Consider the following 21,561-nt stretch of genomic DNA (forward strand, 5'->3'; position numbering starts at 1 on the left):
TCGGAAAATGAATGAATATGAAACGATTGGATGGATTGTCATGAGAGGACTGTCTTCAGACGATGAACCCTTCACTTTCCTTATTATGTCGTCTTTCGATCAAAAATTAAAGTTGTCCAATTCTTTGGTTTATGATCTGACTGAAATAACATTAAAAGTATCTACCTTAACTATTCTGTTTACTGCTAATCAGCAAACGTTAGCATGCTAACACACTAAAGTTGAATATTAAACTGGTTAAACATGAGCAAGTTAGCATTGCTAATCGTGTGGAATCGTTAGCTTTATTCCTTCAGAGCACATAGTGGACATGTCACATATCACTATGTGTAAATCACTCAGATTATATTATTTGTCTTAATAGACGAGCACATGAGGAAGCTGCAGCTGCAACACAACCAGCCGGATTGTGTCCAAACAGAATGGGTCTTTATTCAGGAAGTGAAAGAAAAACAAAACAAAAAAAGAAAAGATTGTAATCAACACCCCATTTAAATACAAAACCAACAAAAATAAAAATAAACATGATATTCATTTTGCATATCAAAGAACCATTCAGTAATAATTACAATCCAAACACCTCATAAACCACTTTTGTGAATCTATACACAAAACTCTGATTTAGAAATTAGTCACTTTAACAATAAAATTACAAATATTTAGCTTTAAAAATAATTAAACTCAAAATAATATCTTAGCAATTAGCATTTTAAAATTATATATAGTGTATTTTCACATAAAAATACAAAATAATACCAATGACATTTAAATATGAAAAATTATTCCAAGAATTCTGCTACTATTAAATGAAATAAAAATGCGGGATAAAACAAGATGAAATGAAATAGAAATATGCATGAAAAAGTCTCTCCGTTTGTTAGCAAAACACTATCCAAAATAACTACAATCATTTACATCAGTACAAAGATATCTGGATTTAAAAATACTTGCAATGAAAAAACGGGGTTTATTTTTCTGACAGTAAAAAATGACACTGTGGATCAGAAATCTGCAAAATATGCAATGAAAAAAATAAATCTGCATTAAAAAGGTTTACACTGTAGTTCTTACTTTTATACAAACATTAGAAACAGTATTGCACGTCACAACACAGATTCGAGGTTAGTCAGCCTTTCAAAATGTGTTATATTCAAGTTTCAGAGCATCTATGAGGACAGGCAGCTGGGGCCTCGATGCAACAGGGGAGAATCTCAAGTGTCTTCCCAGAATATAATAAAACCTTCATGTTTCCTTCCTTCAAATGAAATGTGTCATGTGTATCAAAATAAGAATCAACTGTATATCAAAAACGTTGATGTTGTTGCTTATGACATGATTCTTTGTCTTCGAACAGAACTTTTGGACATAATCGGGGGGAAATAAATTGTAATATTAGTCCTATTTAAATAGAAAAATACAATCAAAATCAAACAGTTTTTTTTTTGTCTACAAAAATAGTGAAATAAATATGATTTTTACAAAAACAAGGACACGTACAGAACAAAGTAACAGTGTTTAACATAGAAAATAGAACCTCACAAAAACAGCACGAGTCAAGTGTTACAGGTGACGATATTCAAACATCATCAGACGCCATGAGAACTAAAGCCACAAGGGGGGGGGGAGAGAGGGGGAGGCGGGGGGGAAGGAAGAGAGCGCGTTCTTTAGCTTTCACCTCGTCCGTGTCGCGCCCTGTGGCACCCATTCTGACTCCCTGCCCTCGCAAAATCCACACTACATTAGAATATATTAGAAAATATCAGATTCTTGCTCTACTCACACGGAACACAGATAACTTAGGAGCACTGCTTCACGCTACATCTTAAATAAGTAATCATGAAAAAATAAAAATTTAATAAATCATCTGTAGAATTATAAATAGGTGGAGGCTTCAGAGAGTCTGCACTGAAATCACTTAAGTGGGCGACTAAGGAGAAGAATGAGCAGGGATATAGAAAAGTAGTGCATAATATGTATTATAAAAAACATACTGAAGGGCCAGTGATAGTTGACACAAACAGATTGAATTAGCCGACTAGAAGTAAATAAAGTTTCATTAAGGTTTCGTAACAGTACACACTCGACGCCTGAACACTGATATCAAGGAACACACACTGGGGCATGGAGCACTAAAACCAAGACGACACAAGAGCGACACACATGTACAGTACCGAACAGACGGCCGGGTCACCGTCCTCACAGAAAGATTGTCCCTAAATTGTCTTTCAAGGGGTCGAAGTGGAAATCAAAATGTGAACAAAGAGAGTTTCATTTTTAGCGCACGTCAAGAGACCAAGTGTCACCGTCCTCACTGTAATAGTGTGGTGAGGAGATGCGGAGGTGCCTCATCTTCCAGTAACTTAGCCAGACTTTCCTTGGCTTTCTAGAGCTGCAGCCACACAGCGTGAAGGCCTGACTGCGTCGTTACAAAAGCGAGCAGTTTAGTGTTCTAAGGATGCTTATGGCGAAGTTGCCCGTTTGCATCTTGTCTGCCACAGCGATGCTACATCACATCAACCTTTGGAACCGCACAAAAGATATGGGGTAGGGAGGGTGAAGGCAGAGTCATTCTGATGTTTGATTCTCTTCTATGTAATCTGTTGGTAACTAAACTAGAGCCTCAGTCTACACTAACAACACTCACACGGCACATGGACGACACACAAACACAAACCACTGAACACCACTCTGCTTCTCGACAGGATTATTATTTTTTTTCCATACAAGCCACCGTGTCACAAAATGGTGGCGTCCACTAAGTCTACAGTAGAACCAGTTTCACTTTTTGTATTGTTAGTATGTAAACGGATCAAACAACAGAGAAACATCAATGCATGCACGTTTAAATATGTATTTTTTTTACTTATTTAGCTGATTTTTTTCCCTCTTGGTTGATGATCATGCTACTCTCTATAGATTTTTGTTGAATTTCAGTGGTTTCTTTTTAGATTTTTTTTCTCAATGTTTTTTTCTCACGTCTAACCTGCATGCTATTTGTGTAGCTAAGTCTATTGTCATTACATGCACTCTAACTCTTACCATGGCCATGTGGGCCATACGTGGTTGAGTACATACTGCATTTCATTTTACATGATTCAGGTTTATAAATGGCATTAAATATAATACCTACACATCTATTCATATATATGTATATATAGCAGCAAAGCTTCTAAAATAGCTTGTTAGGTATAAATGTCGAATACAGTTTGCAGAAACCAGATTTTGTATTTTGAGGTATCACTCTATGGGTCAGTATGAGCGCAAAAAATAACCCTTTAATCTTTTTTTTTTTTTTTTTAATAAACTCTCTAACAAGAAGAAACAGCCCATGACAACATTAAAAAACAACTGTTTGTTTTGCCGCAGAAAACGTGTCAATTTTTCAGCTTCCTATCTTTTTGCTACCTTTGGTTAATGACCTGGGGCAGGCGTCATCGTTAGAGAGGTTTTCTCAGAAACAAGTGTGCATTGAACGCACCGTGGGGTGGCTAGCAGCAGACAAACAGACAGACAAGCTGCCCCCATGCAAAAACATTCCCGTATCTACGTTAAATCTCACAATACAAAAATAATAATAATAAAAAAAGCTACAAAAATCAATCTCTTTTTAAATCTCCTCTTAGAAAAGATGAAAGTACCACAAAAGAGTTGTAGAGTTGTCAGAGCCTGAGATGTGAGGGGGGTTTTGGTGAAAACTGAGGCTTGTGGTGTTTGGCTGCTACAAAAGATATATATATATGTATATAGTGTATACTGTATAGTGTTACGTACTCGGTTATAGTGATAGCTTAGGAGAGCAGTAGAGGCAGAGCGATGCTCTTCTTCCTGTTAGCCAGCGTTTCATTCCCTTTCCTCTGACTGTGTCGCCGTGGATGTGGGCTCGCATCTCTAGTTCCAGCGGAAGTGAATCTGGCGGGGTCGGTCAGCGCCTTCTTTGACCAGGGGCTTGTGAAACTCTCGCCCGGCACGGGAGTGGATGTTGGCCCAGCAGAACTCGCAGTAGTACTGAAGACAGGTGACGTTAGCACAGAAAAAGGGAGCGAATTTCCCTCCACAGCGTGCACCCTGGCACTCATCACACAGCTGATCATCCAGGACGTAGGGCTTCACCTCCACCTGAATACACAAAGACGCATGAATACATACAGTTGATGTGACAGTTTATGAAAGGCCTTGGTTTAATGCAGCAGAAAGAGAGAAGAATACAAATTCAATCAGCCCCGAAAGACTAGCTTTTTCTTCTCTCACCATAGCAACAAGCTGTGTGACAGCACATACACACACTTGCTCTCATTGATTACTGGGTCATATACACTTTTTGAAGGTTGGAAAAGTTATTGAAATGGAGGCCGTACCCGCTTATCAATGTCTCCATGCTGCAGCTGGACAAATCTCGCGCTGATGGCAGCGATGTAACTCTGTTGGTTGGAGAAGGCCACTCGTCCTGCCCCCTTAGGGTACTTGAGCTCTGGATCTGTGTCAATTCCTGCGTAGCACACTCCACCATAGAGACGATCCATAATCATGGCCAGCTCAACTAGTCAGGAGGAAGGAAGATAAAAAAAAAAAAACATCTGAATCAGAAAAGATGTGGAATATGATGAGGAAGTTACATAACATGATGTGAGACAGAGCAGGGGAGAAGCTGTCCAACTGTGGCCTTAGCTAGGTTTAAAGTCTCAGTTCTCATGTCACACTCTTTAAACATACAGCTTAACATCTCGTGCAATATGTTCCACTTCCTGTCCTGCTTGTGGAAAAACAAAGTGGATGTAATTACTTGCTCTCAGGGGACGAGGGACGCCTCCCACAAAGATGGTCTTGCGGGGATCGAGGGGCTGAGATCCGTCCATCACGAAATCGCTGTCGCTCAGGTTCCAAGGTCGAATTTGCACCTGAAGTTAAATTCAAAGTTGAGATTAAATCCCCTCTCTTGTTATTCAGGAAACACATAAGAGACAATGCTGTTTCTTTTTACTGTGAGCCAGTACTGCTGCTGAACTCACAGGTTTGTCTTTGATGGTGGGGCTGGAGACACATAGGTAGAGTTTCCCATCCTCCTCCATGCAGGCTTCAATCAGAGCCTGCACTGAGCTCTCCTCCTGGAACAGCAGGAACGCGTAACCTAGGAAACACACATGCACACACAAAGCCTGAGTGTGTGTGTGTGTAACTGTATAACGACTCTCATACATTGGTTAATAATTATTCAAATGAGAGCTATTTATTTAGTTTAGCATTTGAGTACCCATAAATGCATCTTTAATATAAATGAGAGGCTGCATGTGCCATTACCTTTAGGTGGAAAGTAGGATTTGCTCTCTGCTTTGTGTGGCCAGTCCACCACCAGGTGCCCAAAGCGACGGAAGCTTGAGGTAATTTCATCTGCGGGAGCGTGGGAAAATGAACAATAGACGGGAGAGCAGATTAGGACAGTAAACATAACAGAAATATCAAATGTCAGCAATATGATGCAAGCATGAAATTGATTTTATAATTTCGGTCGCCCTCACCTTCATCTATATCAGGAGGCAAACCTCCCACAAACACCTTGCGAGAGAATCGCTCGATGCGTTCCCCGTTTTGGTGGGGGTAACAGTTGGGAGAGCCAAGAACTCCTGGGACACCTTGGTTGCCGTGGCCATCATCGAGGAGATTGTCATCAATAGGGAAGAGGGAGGAGCGGCCTGGTGGAGAAAAACAAGCAGGTGAGGCTGCGGCAAATGTGTACCGTCAAACCCACAAGCAGAAGCACTTAAAAACATGGATCTAATCCACCAAATTTGAGTACCTGCTTCTTCCCTAAGCAATTTTATATCTGTTCATGGGTGAGGCTCTCTCTAAAATTATGTTTCTGCTTTTATTGCAGTTTATCGCCGAGTGGTTGTGAGACACAGCACCAGCTTTAAGTGAGGATTATGTGCAATCTAGTTTACACAGATCTAAGACTGGGACACGCCATCGTGTGTGCTCCACTCTGAGCTGCGTGGTAGATAAAGCAAGAGCAGAAAGTCAGGCTGAGTAGAGCAAAGCTGTTAACATAATGGCTGAGCCGTACGGAGTCCCAAAGTGTTCAATATTAAATAGATTACAAAGTAATGATAAAATAATTAACAGCATGAATAAACGACAGTATATAATTGAAACAATGGAAGAATATTTGAAAAAAAGTTATTATTTTCACAATAATATTGTTTGTTTTATTTTATTTTAGACTGTTTTATATTATTTTATGTACATAGTATACGAGGACCTGCTAACTCTGCTAAATCAAATCTGAATCATCTAGCTGCTGCTACACATAAACACAGTACACAAAGCCACACATTTTTAATTTATTTCATTTAGGCAACACATGCTAGCTGGCTAATTAGTAACTTATAATCTAGGCTCACAACAACACCTTTCTAGCTTAGTGCTGGAGCTCAGCAAACACAGAGAAATGTGTGTAGTTACTCTGTACTGTGTTTAACAGCCTCTATTTGGTTGATTCAGAATATCTTTAGCATTGCTGTTAGTATAACTAGCTTTGGCTAACTGGCTAAATATGGTAGCCGTTGCGCTTGCATAGCCTAGAAGCCAGACAAATTACCCCATGACATATTTTTTTTGCAGTGGAAATTTGGTCTGGAAGCTCCTCTGTTGGAAACTGATTAGGCTTCAGCAAAGAACTACCAGACCAATCAATCACCATGTATGTGATGATGGACAGAAGCTTAACAGGGACATGGTCATACACGTCATGTGAGCACCGCAGAGTTTGTTTCCAACACAACAGCTCTGACTGGTTGTAGGCCTATCCAGTTGCATTCAGAGATATTTAGTTTCCTCTGCATCGATTGGAACACGCTCCATAATGAAATCCAAATGCATGTTACCGGACTCATATTATGATGGGAATGCAGTCTTGTTTAGTCTGATTATGCCGGACTTGAGCCTGGAAACTTAGTATTCAGGGGCACATGAATTAAATTAAATGAATGAATGGATTAAAATGAATCATCATGAAAAACGCCATTTATATTGAAATAAAAACAGACTTTTTGCAAATGAGTAATGAACAATTTCTACAGTTTTTTCACAAATACCAGGTCAATTAATACCGCCTATTTTCGACATACTAATAATAATGCTAATAAAATTGACTCCGATAATGAACGACAAGTGTGCACTTTGGGGCTCCATAGAGCAGAGGCACGGCCATGATTATTCAGATAAACTTGACCAAACCTGAAACCCTTGACATCATGCTTGTCTGGACAACAACACAGTTGTTTCTGGTATATTTTGTAATAGCCAATTATAATTTTTGGGAGGAAAATTTAAAGTTTATGATTGACACAATAATACAAAAATATGTTCATGAATTTTAAAGCAACAAGACAACGAATTCTGATTCCAGACTAAAGGCCTCAGTTTGGTGTTTAAGCAATAAAACATGCCACAAGAGAATAAGCCACAATAAAACAGACACACTGTTGCAAGCTGCATTTACCTCGACGCCTCCCATAGCTCCTGGCTGCATGTAGAAAAGTACAAGAGTGCAAGTTTCAGTTGTGCAGACATTTCTGACATTGACTTTAATCTGCAGATCTGCTGATGACCTCTTCATCCAACCACTCATCAATTACAGAATGTCAAATAAGCTAAATTATTCACTAAATCATTTTTGTCTGAGATCATTTCAATCTCTCTCTTTTTGATTACGTTTAATACATTCTTCATAATTACTTTTCTAGCAACACCTTGAGATGAAATTACCATAATAATTACACGCTGTGTATCTTTTGACACAAAGATTAAAATGAAGTTGTGTGGCACGCTGTGCGGTGTATGAAATTATTACATAGAAAAGGGCCACATGTGTTACATCACTGAAAAGCTCTGAATGTCCTCTGTCAGGGACAATATTCCCATCATGCACAACAGCATGTACAGCCTCAGAGACATGAGCCAAAAACTGCCTCCTAAAAGAGGACACAATGAATTTTTGATTGCTAGGTCTCGGGAGGAAATAGCAGACACCAGATACAATTTAAAAAACAAGCTCATAATTATTTGCAAATGCTCTGTGACCCGGATTTATGCCCTGCTGAGAGTGTTATGAAACAAGATTGTATTTTTGACACCAACATGGTGTGATGCCGAATAAGACTCTGCAGGACAACACTTAGCCTAAGTGGCATTGAAAATTTAATGGGAGGATGTAACCAAGTACTGCTTGTGGTGCATTCAAAGTCCTCTTGTGACTTAGGATAACAATGGAAACAGTTGTTGTCATGTGAGTACCATTACATTAGCATGGTTGATGTTGGCTTGGGAAAACTTGTGGAAAAAAAGCAAAGTGTGATCATTAAAGTCCTGAGTGGCACCTGAGATTCACACTTTATGCAAACATACTAAATGGTTTGATAAGAACTTTGAATCTTTTTAACAAGATACTGTCATCTCTACCTCAGGTCACAGAGTGTGGCCTTACTGTATCACCGTGAGTCTGCTGAGTGTGTCTAATGAGGCTAAAGAGAAACAGTGGAAGCATCATGAGAACTGGAGACACAGAGGGAGATGATGCTAAGAGATAATTACCATTGAGCATGAGTAGGCCGTCAGCCCCGGGGTTAGGGCATCCCACACGGCCTGACATGAGAAACAGACACGCACAGACAAATAGGGATGAGACAGATGGAGAGGACAGGGTCAGGCCAATGCATGTAACATGGGAATAAACACACACACAAAAGCACGGTGGCTGCCAGTTACAACAGCCTTGTCACATGTCTACAGCGAGAACTATGGTCAAGGAGGAACAAAAACGCTTTCTATTTCCAAAAGTACCACCGTGTTTCACACTGACCTACACTCCAGTATTTTATTTGTATTTTAAATGACTCCTCCTTTCAGTTATTTTTAACCGAAAATACGAAAAATACAGTTGAGTCAAACTTCCCAGATATTAATTGTTTAAGTTTGTTCTAAATAATACCCAATTCCTCACCAGAAGTTTAACTCAATCTGTATATCTTTGTACTCGCTTAATGATTAATTACAAAGGTTGTGGGCAATGATCCTCTCAAACAAGCATCTATTTGTCTTCCAGGGGCCTGCACCATTGGAGCTCTTGCATCGTGTACACATTGCATGGTCATAAATACTCGGTTGCACCCAGGCACAGATCTCTATGGTCCCTTGTGGATTTGGTCAGATGACCAAATTTGCATCATTCAGACCTTTGCATACGGACAAATATTGAAAGCAGGAACTTTTCACTTTCAGTGTCAGCGTACATCGTGTGTTGCTGATTTTACCGCTGGACAGAAATGTTCGAATTCTAGTTCGAAATCTGTAAAAGACATTAAGAGTGCTGTATGCATTAACAATTGTTTATATGTTGCAAGCTTCATCGGCTGGCTTAAAATGTAATTTTTCACATAGGACCACCACGTTGGTGTGGTGTTATATTTTGTCGCTGTTAGGCAGAATGCAGTGTTGTGTTAGCATGGCAGTGCTATAAATGGCAGAGCAAACCCCTGCAAGCCCTCCTTCCCTCTCATCTCCTCTCTTGGCTGTCATACACAGTGTGTGAAAGCGTGATCACATCTAAAATTAGTCCAGACCTCCCCCCTCTCTTTGCCTTACAGGCTGGCCCACGTCCTCTCCATCTGCTCCCGCAGGAATAACAAGAAACTCGCGCAAGGAAGGAGGGCACAGGTTGGGTTATAATTTTAGAAAACAACAAATGAGCAAATGTGCTAGAGAACTTGATGCTCGTACGCAAACCAGTATCAACTGATGTCTGGTTTCGTCAGGGATGTTCTTTCTCTGATAGTTTAAAGTGAGAGTGTGTCGGATCTGCGAGGCTGTAAATGAGCGACAAGCAGCCGTCAGTAGGAGAGGAGGGTAAGTTATTTGACACTGCTCCTCTGGTGTCCAGCAGCTGAGCACAGGAGGCCAGGACAGTGTCACACTACGGGACATTCTCTACTTGCTATTGCCAAGCTGTGAGGAATAATTCGAAGCAAACTCAAGACTATTTCCATATCTGTAAATTAAATCCCTAATCTTAAATCATGTGTGGTTTGTTCATCCCTGATCTGTCGGAAGACATTTGTAACTAGTAAGAGACATTCACTGAAAAGAAAGACACCATATTTCCCCTTCTCTCTATCATCCCCTTCTTACTCAGATCTGTGTGCTGCCTAGGTTAAGTAGACGCAGGATCAGAGCTAGAAGGTCACGTAAATGTGCAGCTGGTGGCACAAGTACTAAGCTCCCAGCAGGGAGAAAATAAGCTGGTGTGCGGAAAAACAACAGAGCTCTGGGAGCTGTGGGCCTGTCACTTTCCTGCAACGAGTCACTCTGATGCTGGTTTGCCTTTGCAAACACGATCACCTCCGTGTGGCCCTGCAAACGAAGACCGAAAGGGAAAGGCAATCTTACCTTTCATCGGATCCTGCTCGGCTCGCATGATGTCAATCAGAGAGCTCTCCAGGGAGTGCATGTTCAGACTGTCATACATTCTGGTTCGGTCCTGAAAGACACATGCGTGAGGTTATACGTAATCCAGAGTCTGACCAAAGAAACGCACATCATGGTGCATGTCTACATCCTCACGTTTCTAACACACTTTTGTGATTTGGCTTATGAATAATAAATCCTCTGAAGCACGGGTATTTGGCTTAACATGTAAGCGATTTAAGAATGCAAGTACCTCACGCTCAGATTAACATTCTTTCCGTATTTATTCACTTTAGGGGTCTGAAGGTAAGTTTACGGGCGGCCTATATGACGGATTCCCCAGGATATTTGGACTGGTTCCCAGAGGCAGAGAGAAAGAAAATGGAAACGAAAACCAGGAGTGGCATTTAGCCTCACGGCTGAGATGGAGGTTCATCATCAGGACAGAGTCATATGGTGATATTCTGGTGAAGAGCACACCACAAAGCGTCTTATCAAACCCAGCATAAAAGCACATTACAGGCCAGGGCCTTATGCTATGAGAGTGAACGGGTGTGTCTATGTTGTTATCACATTTATTTTTAATGCAACAGTGAAAGCAAGTCTGAAACTGGAGAGTGAAGTGTTATAGTTTATTTATTGAAGGTTTGGAGATACTATCCTGCACCTCAGTACAATGGAGTTAAACTGGAATTTCATTTTAGCATCAACCTCTCTTTCCAGTGACACTGTGCCTTTTACTGTAGAAAAGGCTGTTAACAATGTCTACTGAGACAATTTATTCAGAATAAAACTTCAATTCGCTGCACTTGCGGTGCGTTAACAGCAACTCAAAATCCTACATTTACTTATATATGCTGTTTGTAGTTTACACCAAAAGAGGAATGATTTCAGCTCAAGGTTTCATTGAGAATTCTTTTTTTTTTTTTTTTTTGGCTGAAATAATGGATGAAGAAGAGCGATGGGAATTATTAACAACACAGTATTTTTAGCCTGGAACCCAGGTAAAATTGCCCAACCACATATTTTCTGTGAAAAAGCTGGTCAACCACTCATTTGGGAAATGTTTAAGATCCGGCAAATATCTGCCAGACGATCAACATTATCTTAGCGCTGTAGAGTTTAATTTGCAACAAATTGGTTCTGATTGGTTGTAGGACTATCCAGTTGCGTGCAGAGGCACCTTTTCTCTGTATCGGTTGAAACACGCCCTAAATAAAATCCAAATGGAAGCCAAGGCTACCGTGTTTTATGGTGACAGCATGCATTTACAGTAGCGGCTTGGGAAAAGGCAGCATAGTATCGCGATATTTGGCATGTTGTTTGACAATGTTGTTTCTATACATGGACATCAGGAATCAGTCAAGTATGAGTCTCAGCATTGTTCAAAATACCTATGATAGTACGTTAGTCCACGCAGGTTTGCAGATTTGGACTAGACTGGGGCGGCACAGTAACATGTCGATCCTCCAGAGGAAAAGCGGTTACAGAAAATGAATGAAAGAATGAATGGACTAGACTGGAACTGGTAAATCTAGTAAAACTGGTAAATTTTTTTAAATGTAGTTAAATCAGACAACATCTGCCTTTGGGGAGAAAAAATACATATTATCATCATTTATTTTATCACTTATATGTAGTATTTTATACTTTCACGTTAATATGTTCAAAATCACAATAACATTGTACTGTGACTGTGAATATTGTACAGGAAACTGCTGCGCATTTGGACAAGCCAAAATACAGACACAACAGTGTCAGTGAATGCAGCAGTGACTCTCCCTTGCATTGTTCAGCCTGCGCTACTCTGTGAGATGTTAAAAACATGACACAGCAGAGATACAGTCTGTCACTGACAGCCGAACGTTAAACAGAGAGGAAGGAAGGAAAAGACTAGGAATCCGAAAAATCCTGGGTCTGACACTGTTTATGGAAATTAACAATCCATGGAGTCAGGCCTGCTTCCTGGAATAGGAAGCATTGTACTTCTTGGCACCGATACCACTAATAATTTGAGCTCATAGCAACAGTTAGTTTGGGGATATCATTAGATTCGTCTGAATGAGCCAAAATTCTTAGAACTGATTTATTTCATGTAAGAAAACACTGCGGGTGCACGCTCACTCATTTGATAACACAGTTTGAAGTTTCATGGACTTTAGTGAGTGTTAAACAAAGCTGGTGTCCTTAAGAGACACTTTGAATTATAAATGCTACTCTGTGGTATTGTGTTTTTCAATCAGGAGACAATCAGCTCTTTGACGACAGTAAAACCCTCTTATATAAACCTGTGTCTGAACGCTTTTACACGAAAAATTAAAGCAAATTAAAACACAGATACCTGAAGATACACGTAGTATTAGAAATTAAAAACCTTAAAAAACCTAAAAATCTGTGGAGTTTTAGTTAGTTTAGTTTTTTCACATTATGACTGTGAGACAATAATTAAATTAGATCACTGTAAAATACAGTTCTTTTAAAGTATGTCTGTGCTGTACATGATGACTCCTTCTAAAAATTCTACATCAAATACATCAGATTTTGTTAAAAATAAATTAAAGCAATAAAGGAATAAGTCACTGACAGACGGAGTGATATGAATTTAAAATACAGATACAGTGAATGTCAACTGGGAATACAAGTCAGAAGTAATTTAAACCACTGATGAACCTAAAGCAAACAGACTGTAAATCTAATTATCATAATTAATGAGGTTCCTCTACTGTCCAAGGGCATTTCACACTAAAATGATCCTCTCCCTGAAACTTTTTGTAGGTCGAGATCACCTCGTTAATTTAAACCTGCACGTAAAGATCTTTAGCCTCCTTAAATCCTGAAACAGATCTCACCTATGAGATGTTAGTTTCCTAAAAAATGAAAGCAGCCCTGCACCCACTTTGTTACACCTTTGGTGAAACTAGCGAGTTCCAACTCCTCCCATCTGATTGAAATGCTAACCATGCTGGCTCTGTTGTGGTAATTTCCATCTACACACTGCTGCATATGTCTAAAGAATCCTTTGCCTTCAGTTTCTCTGTCGATAAAAAAAGAAATCTCCTTCCCTATTAGTCCCTGTTCTATCAGTTAACTCAACTCTCTCTCTCACACAGACCTTCACCATTCCCTTTGTCTAAGCTCTATGAATTAATGTGCATCTGTCGTCAGTTCTTTCCCACATTTAAAATCACTTATTCTCACACTGTAAAACAAAAAGAAAACCATCTCGTTATGCACACACAAACAGACACACACACACACGCCAATTATCCAACAAAGCAACCCAAAACACACACCTGCAGTGGCAACAAGGTGTTGCTGTTGCTGTCTGTGCGAAACATGTTCTCCTCTATCCAGGACTTAGGCCCGAGTGATCCTCCAGAGCGTGGGAACTTGGGAGGAGCGATGACGTTGCTCGAGAAGGGCTTCTTCAGGGGCGAGGCGTGACTCACCGAGCCAGGTACGCCCATGCCACTCCCTCTGCGGTGGTCTCGGCCCCAGGACATGCCTCCGGAGCCCCAGCCATTCCCTTGGTGACTGCCCCATGGAGATGGCTTCACCATGGGCTGCGAACACATCAGGGAGAGGGCACAGAATAGTTCAGAAAAAAAAAGCATGTATGCCTTTTTTTGGTACATTATTTTGTATGTATGCTATTTCTATTTCATGCTATCCCGTACTTCTATCCTTTATTTCCCCCCTGTCAGCCACAGCCTAGCCTGATCTGCTCCTGTAACGGGTGGGTAGATAAGAAGATTTACGGCTTTAAGACTAATACTAAGTATCCCGTGCGCTGCAACACTACCACTGTAACTTACACACACTCTCGCTCCACCTGGACCTTGTGTCCCCTCTTAGGCATCATACACTGAATCCTCAGCGTACTTAATCTCACGTGGAAATCATACACTGAGTGCATTCAGCTTTCTGTGCACTCAGCACTTAATGTAAACTGGAAGAGAAAAGCAATCAGGCAGTGCTGTGTTTGCAGAATACAAGTGCCTCCTAGAGAAGTTGGTTTAAAGGCCTGAAAGACATTAAATGTCAAAAGTGGGCTGTGTAGCTGCTGTACAAAAGTGCCATTGAAAAAAAAGCATTTTAAAAAAACAACAAAAACGTATGTCCCCTTCTCCTTGCTGAATTTTGTCATTGCGTTGATCCCTTGTACACACCATTGCGTGATTGTTTTTGTTGGCTTAATGAAAATATATTTGCATGTAACTCATAATCAAAGCAAGGGGTTAAAGGTCAGCGGGACGGATGCACCACAGACACACCCTGTCACGCACATGCTTCCATGCACCGGCCCAATGTGCAAATCACATGAGAAACCTGAAGCTGAAGGCTACTAACATATGAGCCCTGCTGCTGCATAACTGGGAGGTTCATGTGAGCTTCTGCTGTTTTCGTCTTTCCTCTGGGTCAAACAACCCCTGCCATCAAACCACAAAGAGACTGGATGTTTTCATTTCACCCAAATAAGCACCCATTTAGGACACCAAACCCTGCAAGCCTTTGTATTCCCACTGAGTAAGCCACAAGACAGGGATGGTCCGGAGCCATGTGACTACAGCCCACTGCCAGCTTCCAGGAGAGAACAACAGCTAGATTCAGTGATGCTCCCTTGTTGCTCTGTTCACCCCTCCCTACATTTGCCTCAAGAGTAGTGACATGAGCTCTTGTATAAAGCATTTTTCTCTCTACCGTGCTATGAATAACTGTTTATCCCTCAAAGATTATGGCTGCAGACTGTGCACACAGACACATACAACAACAAGGCAGTGTCTTTATAAACTAGGGACATAAATGTTTATTCAAATGATGGTTTATGACTGAATATTCTACAAATAATGGAGCTGTCGTGGAGCTTAATGTATATTTTTGGTCACTGGAGATGACAATACTGACTAACATCACCACATCATATTCATTGGTGAATGTGAAGAGAGAGCTGTGTCACCTTTATGTGATTCATGCTCTCCAGCTGCTCACCTGATGTTGGTTGTAGTTGTTCCTCTGCTGCAAGAAGGCGCCCTGCTGGGGATGCATCTGGGGACTGACCGGGGACCTGCGGCTCTGCGGCTGCTGAGGGACGTTTATCTGGGGTGAGAAGGGACCGCTGAAGCCCTGCACATTAATCCCGGCGCATGGATTAGTAGACACCGGCGAAAAACTCTGGAAGAAGGCCGGGTTGATGGAGGAGGGGATACCTGGGTAGAAGCTGTTGTCAGAGTCCGTGTTGGGCATTTGGTTAACGGCGTTCGCGTGGATGGGGTTAATGGAACTGGGGACGGGCGGGGGCGAGGAGCTGGTCTGCACGGACCAAGGGGTGCCGAACCCGGGGAGGGAAGGGGAGGACGAGCCGCCGCTGGCGCTCTGCATCTCCTGGGTGGGGAGGTTCGGGAAAGCGGCGCCGAGACCTCCGGACAACATGTTGCCGGTGCTGCTGCTGCCATTGCCGTTGTTTATATGGTGGGCGAGAGGGGAGTCCATTTGGATCTTGTTTAGGTTTACGGAAGAAGGCGATGGCGACGCAGCATCAGCTTCTGCCTCTTCCACTGGGGAGCTGCAGGGGTCAGCAGCGACGGGGTCGGGCTTGCAGAAGGGCTGCCTATGCGGCAGGTGACTGAAATGTCCCTGGGGTGGGGGCGACTCTGTTGGGCTAAACTCAGTGTGCTGACTTAACTGCTGATGTATTTTTCGGCTGTGCTGAAGGTCACAGATAGACTGCGTCGGGCAAAAATGATCTCGCTCGAAATCGGGGAAAGCTACCTTCTGCTTTAGGTGGTGGTTATAATCCGGCGTGAACGGGCTCAGCTGGTTGTCGCTTTGCTTTCCGGATTTGCTGACCGTGCTCCGGCTGCCGCGGTGGTCCTTCTCCTCTGTTGACTGGGGTAACTGCGTGGTTGTCACCCCGACAGGCTCATCCTGCATGTTTTGCTGATGCGCAGCAGCTGACAGCAACAGCGGGGACGCGGCGACGCTGCTGAAGGGCGAACCGGGGAGTAAAACCGGCCGCAGGAAACCGGCAGGACGAGGCGTAGTATCCGCAAGCCGAATAAAAACACCAAATATACGACGTTTAAAATGAAGCAAATACGCGTTTTGGGGGTCTATTTTACCACCGTTTCTGAATGAAGTCTCGTCACCGGGGAAAATGGCTGTGAATAGGCTGTAGGCTGAAGCACAGAGAGGAGGGGGTCTGGCCTATGCAATGAGTCGGCTCGTTCTGGTCGTTATCTCTGTTTTTACTCGGTGATATTGTCGTCTGTCTAAAGACCGAGCTGTTTCGGCCTTTTTACGCTAGCCTAGCCCGTGCGGTCCATTCCCGTCCGACCGTGCTACCCCCTCCTCTGGTTACCGGCTGTGCTGCTGCTGCGGCAGAGGATTAAAGATCCCCGACTCGGGCTACGTCACGACCGCATCACGCCTCTGCGCGCCCGCCTCGAGCCCGAGCTGCAAAGAGGACCGCATTGTTTACGTCACTTCTTCATTATTCATAAAGTGCAGTAGGTCTACACCCTCACCACAGCCTACTGTAGGGCGAGCCGCACCGTCCGTGGGCCTCATCACAGCCACACTTTTCATCACCTTGGAGACTGTGAGTTGGTAATGACCCTATAGTAACATCAGATACAGAGAGCTGGGCAATTATGCAGGATTAAATTCTATTCTCAATTTATTTCGAATTACTTGATTAATCTGATGTCATTTCCCAGTCAACCCACACATTTTACGACTCTTGACTCAGAGATGAATTTCAAGGGTTGCCGTGTCACATTAGGATGCTCCTGTCACTAAGGGATGCAGGTCGTCAGCAGATGTGATACGGCTCAATCTGTATTCAGTCCACAGCCGCCTTACGTGCGTCTGCGCCAGCGTCACTTTACGCACAGACGCCAAAAGCTAAATATAGTTTTCTATGTCAGCTCGGCGTGTTGGAGGGGTGGGGGGTGGCTCTCCATCGGCTGTTCTGAACTCAACCCTACCATATGATCTGCCTCGTAAACTGCCACCAGCAGAAGCACTAGGCTATACTGCTGCCGTGAAATTATACATTTTGTCTATGATAGAGTGAATGCGTTTTGTGAATCCTGGATATGTCATCATCTGACTGTATTTGAGGTCTAAAGGGAGAATAACACACTCTTCCCTCAGCAGATGAACAGAAGATGGTTTATTTTAGCTTTAAGACACAAAACAAGCACCAGCTGGGAATTGCACAAATGCAAATGAGTAACACTTCAGTTTCTTATTTTGGGAAAAAGAAAAAAAAGAAAAAAAGTCCCACTTCCATTTGTGCCTTTCCAGTACCTTTGCTGTGTGAACACAGCGGCTTGTTTGTGTTTTAACACTAACAGTCAGGGACCATTTCTCTTTTTGAAGACTGGCGCTGAATAAATCACTGCTGTATCAGTGTGTGAATGTGGATTCTAATGAGCAGAACAGATAACGGAGTAGCAAAGCAATGTGCATGATCAACCTACCATCTGGTCCCCTGCTAATGATGATAGCTTATCTCAGCACAAACTACGCACAGCTTTCCACTCTGCATTGTTACTTATACAATGCTTTTTTTTTAATCGAAATCACTTGATTAAGAAAAACACAGATAGTTTCATGAGCCCACCAAAAACTCTGGAAATATTTCTAGTGTTACAAAGTTGATTGCTATGGCCACTTTGAGTCTGCCAAGTGTGTACACAGGAATGTTTTGGATACATCATCATTACCATTGTTATATTGTTATTCACTGGTGCTGCAAAGCATTCATGTACAAAAGTTGGCACTGGTAACTAAACATTCCCGCAGTGTGAACACCTTATATATGACAGCATTTGACTCCAGTCACTGTCTCGTCTACCTTGAGTGGTTTTGGGAAGTAAGAAGACACCCCCTGTAAATTCCCCATCATAAGGTCCCAGATGGGACAGTCCCACCAGTGAGGGGGCAGGTGTGGTGACCACGGTTGGTGCTGAGCACCAGTGATTAGCCAGGCCCGGTAAGTGCTGGAGGGAGTTAAATGGGGCAGGCTGCCAGCTGCTGGTGTCTGATGATGAGGATCTGGGGGAGGGGGTCAGCCAGGGTGGGTTGGGTGTAGGCAGGGGTGGTGTTAAAGGGAAGAAGGGGGTAGGGGTGGGGGTGGGGGTTTATTTGCTGACTCCCAGCTGCCCCATGAATATATGACATATCAATCCAAAGAACTAACCTGAGCATAGTTCTGTTATATGAATTCACGTTTAGGTTTAACAGTAATAAACTGCTCATGCACTGAGTATGTACGGAGAACACATGCAAACATAAGAACAGGGACATCACTGTGTGCATGCACACATGATCTGATCATTCATGAGGATGCTTCAAGTTAACCGAGTGACTGAAATAAAGCAGCTCCACATTTTTTCTAGTCACTTTGCCACTGCCGGTTATTAGGAAGCACCTGGCCAGCTACACAAGATCACATTTCACCGTGTTTGTAAAGATGGATTTGTTTAGGTCTCTGTCAGAGTGGATGGCTGTCACACTGCAGCTGCGGTCGTCATAGCAACAGGTAATCTACATTTCCTTTTGTGTGCTTGATTAGTCTGTTTGACTCAGGGCCTTGCACTCTCTTAGTCTGTATGTTTTGAAGGGCTAGGCTGATGGCATTGATCCGCTCATCCTCTTTGACAGACCCATCCATCAGTGGTGATGACTCTATTCTGGGATTGACAGGGTGTGGTCCATCTCTTATAATCCTATCTCAGCATACAGTGCGCCTCCTGTGTGCCAATCACCGCTGCTTTTGGGTCACAAATAAAGATATAATTGGGCAGAAGTGCTGTTAATGAAATTTCTCAGTGGTATCCTGGAGATCTTTAAAACCATTCCATGATATAATTAAAGGGTTGGTTCAAATTACAGCTTTAGTGATATTTAGCTTTGCAGATAGTTTTTGTTTAATTTGCTCAAGTTTTGATATGCATCTTTGAGATTTAATTCATATGCCACGAAGTAAGAATGGTGAATTTAATTTGTGTTGCAGAGAGTATTAAACTTAAAAAACAATAAATAAATACGTAAGCAGCAACATCACTTTCCAGAAGAAATTCCCAGTTAATCTTGCTAATTAAATTGCCTTGCTGTTAGCAGTTTTCATGGGAACTACTTTCCAAAATGATATTCGGAAATAAATACACTGATTATTGACCGACTAAGTGAATTTAATGCGTCAGCTGATATCTCCAAACCTCGACAATCAAAACTATGTACAAGGTAGGTGATGTGGTTTAGTTGCTTTTTAACTAATCCTTGAACTGACCATTTAAGCTGTAAAATATTCTTATAGACAACAAATCTTGCTCTACCTGGTTTTGCATGGTAGCAAACAGTTTTAATGCTAGCTCATTGGAGGTCTTTTTGTTCTGATTTGCACCCGGCATGGCCTCCAGGACGGAGGTGTCTTTGTTGCTGTAAATTGTCCCTTTGTTGTGTCTCTCCGGGCACTGAATGGGTCTTTGTGTTTGCTGACTGATAAAGCTTCAGCAAACAGCCATTTCGCTTCAGACACATGCATGCGCACACAAACACAGACACACAATCAGAGGTGTGGGTAATGACGTTACATCCACGTTAGATCAAAAACTTACAAACACTGATATACGGTGTGACAGTAGACGACTGGATGAGTTTATCATGTATCTAAACCGGGGCCACGCCCACTTCAAGCTACTATTTATTCAGAACCATTAAAAAAACAGAACCATTAAAAAAAAAAAAAAAAAACCCTGTCTATGATCGGTATTATTCTGTGAGACAGAATGAGCAGTAGGCCGGTTTCAAGAGTGGCACATATTTGCATTTTACGACCCGTTACAGAAGGCTTGTGAGACTGATTAGGTGGTTGGTTTCCTCCAAGGCTTGAGCCTGAGTAGGCACATCTGTCATGCTTCACACATATTGGACATGTGGCAGGGTGTCACGCTGCTTCATCATCATGACCTCATAGCAATGTTGCTAACTCAAAAAATCAATCCTGCTCAAATTACAATGGCTTTCAGCATCTTTGACCAACATCATCTCGTTTTATTTTGTCTCGGCGCTCTCTTGACTCCTGTCTCTTGTCTCTAATCTTGTTCTTGATATTCCCAGAAGTGCTCTTTCCAGTGATTGTGCCTGCATCACATCTGTCTGCTCACTTGGCTTTTTCTTGTGCATGTATGTGCGTGCTTGAGCGAGAGAGAGAAAGAGAGTGAGAGGGGGATAGAGATGGCGTTATCTTAATGTCAGAGTAAATTTCCTTTGGTTGGTGCACAGAAGCCAGAGCTCTGTTGAAACAGCAAACATTCACATGAGCAGATAACAGCCGGCAGCCTTCTGCTTTCCATAGGCCGTTTATTTGCAGACAAATACATGAATGGCACACACACAGACCGTAACGTCAGGCCTCAACAGGGGTCTCAGACATATGGGGATGCCTGTAATGCTGTTTAAAGGAGAAACAAAGAGTGCACCCGCCTAGCCACACACACACACACACACACACACACACACAGACAGACAGTGTGCTTTCTGATTAAATCTATGACAGCACCTGTTCATCAGTGTATTGCATTATTGCAGGTAATGCAATTAGGTATCTCTCTCTCTCTCTCTCTGTGTATATGTAGTGTATGTGGCTGTTCGTGTGTGCATCTGCATGTTTCTTCCATACAATGTGAACAAGCATCTCAAGTGTCCCCAGAACAGAGCTGCAGCTGGGGTCAGAGGTCATCAGTGACAGGTGTCACTGGCCTCCAGATGCCCTGCAAACGGCCAGCAGGTGTAGAGAATGAGAAGAATTACAAGATGGTAAGTCCTATTATGTTAAACCTCTGCTGAAAGATAATGCACTTTAATAGCGCTCATGTAAAGCTCTGCTGTTTTCTCTGTACATAAGAAATGGAGTCAAAGAACAAAGAACGATAAACACTCATCGTCATTTGAAAATACTGTATATATTCACTCACTCACATTCTAGTGAAATTAATTTGATGATATACTGTTGATCGACCCGTGTTTTGATTTTTTTTTAATAGTAGTTTAATAGTTTAAAAGTCTAAACATACAAATACAAATTAACAGTCTGAA

General features: G+C 42.2%; 1 protein-coding gene across 3 annotated transcripts; it reads right to left on the bottom strand.

The window, feature by feature from the left end:
- Window positions 1–763: 763 nt before the first annotated feature.
- cpeb2 (cytoplasmic polyadenylation element binding protein 2) lies at window positions 764–16,386 on the bottom strand (the record flags this gene model as incomplete). Of its 3 annotated transcripts, XM_084548433.1 has the most annotated exons (11): window positions 764–4,116; window positions 4,356–4,537; window positions 4,781–4,895; window positions 5,007–5,125; window positions 5,296–5,385; window positions 5,514–5,687; window positions 7,496–7,519; window positions 8,587–8,637; window positions 10,438–10,528; window positions 13,749–14,018; window positions 15,445–16,386. In XM_084548433.1, 11 exons carry the CDS (start codon window positions 16,384–16,386, stop codon window positions 3,889–3,891), a joined length of 2,286 nt encoding a protein of 761 aa, XP_084404559.1. In that variant the 3' UTR covers window positions 764–3,888. The 3 variants fall into 3 exon arrangements, with proteins under 3 accessions (XP_084404559.1, XP_084404560.1, XP_084404558.1); XM_084548434.1 differs by lacking the exon at window positions 8,587–8,637; XM_084548432.1 differs by lacking the exon at window positions 7,496–7,519.
- Window positions 16,387–21,561: the final 5,175 nt, after the last annotated feature.

Source organism: Chelon labrosus (assembly GCF_963514085.1).
Source record: "Chelon labrosus genome assembly, chromosome: 7".
NCBI lineage: Eukaryota > Metazoa > Chordata > Actinopteri > Mugiliformes > Mugilidae > Chelon > Chelon labrosus.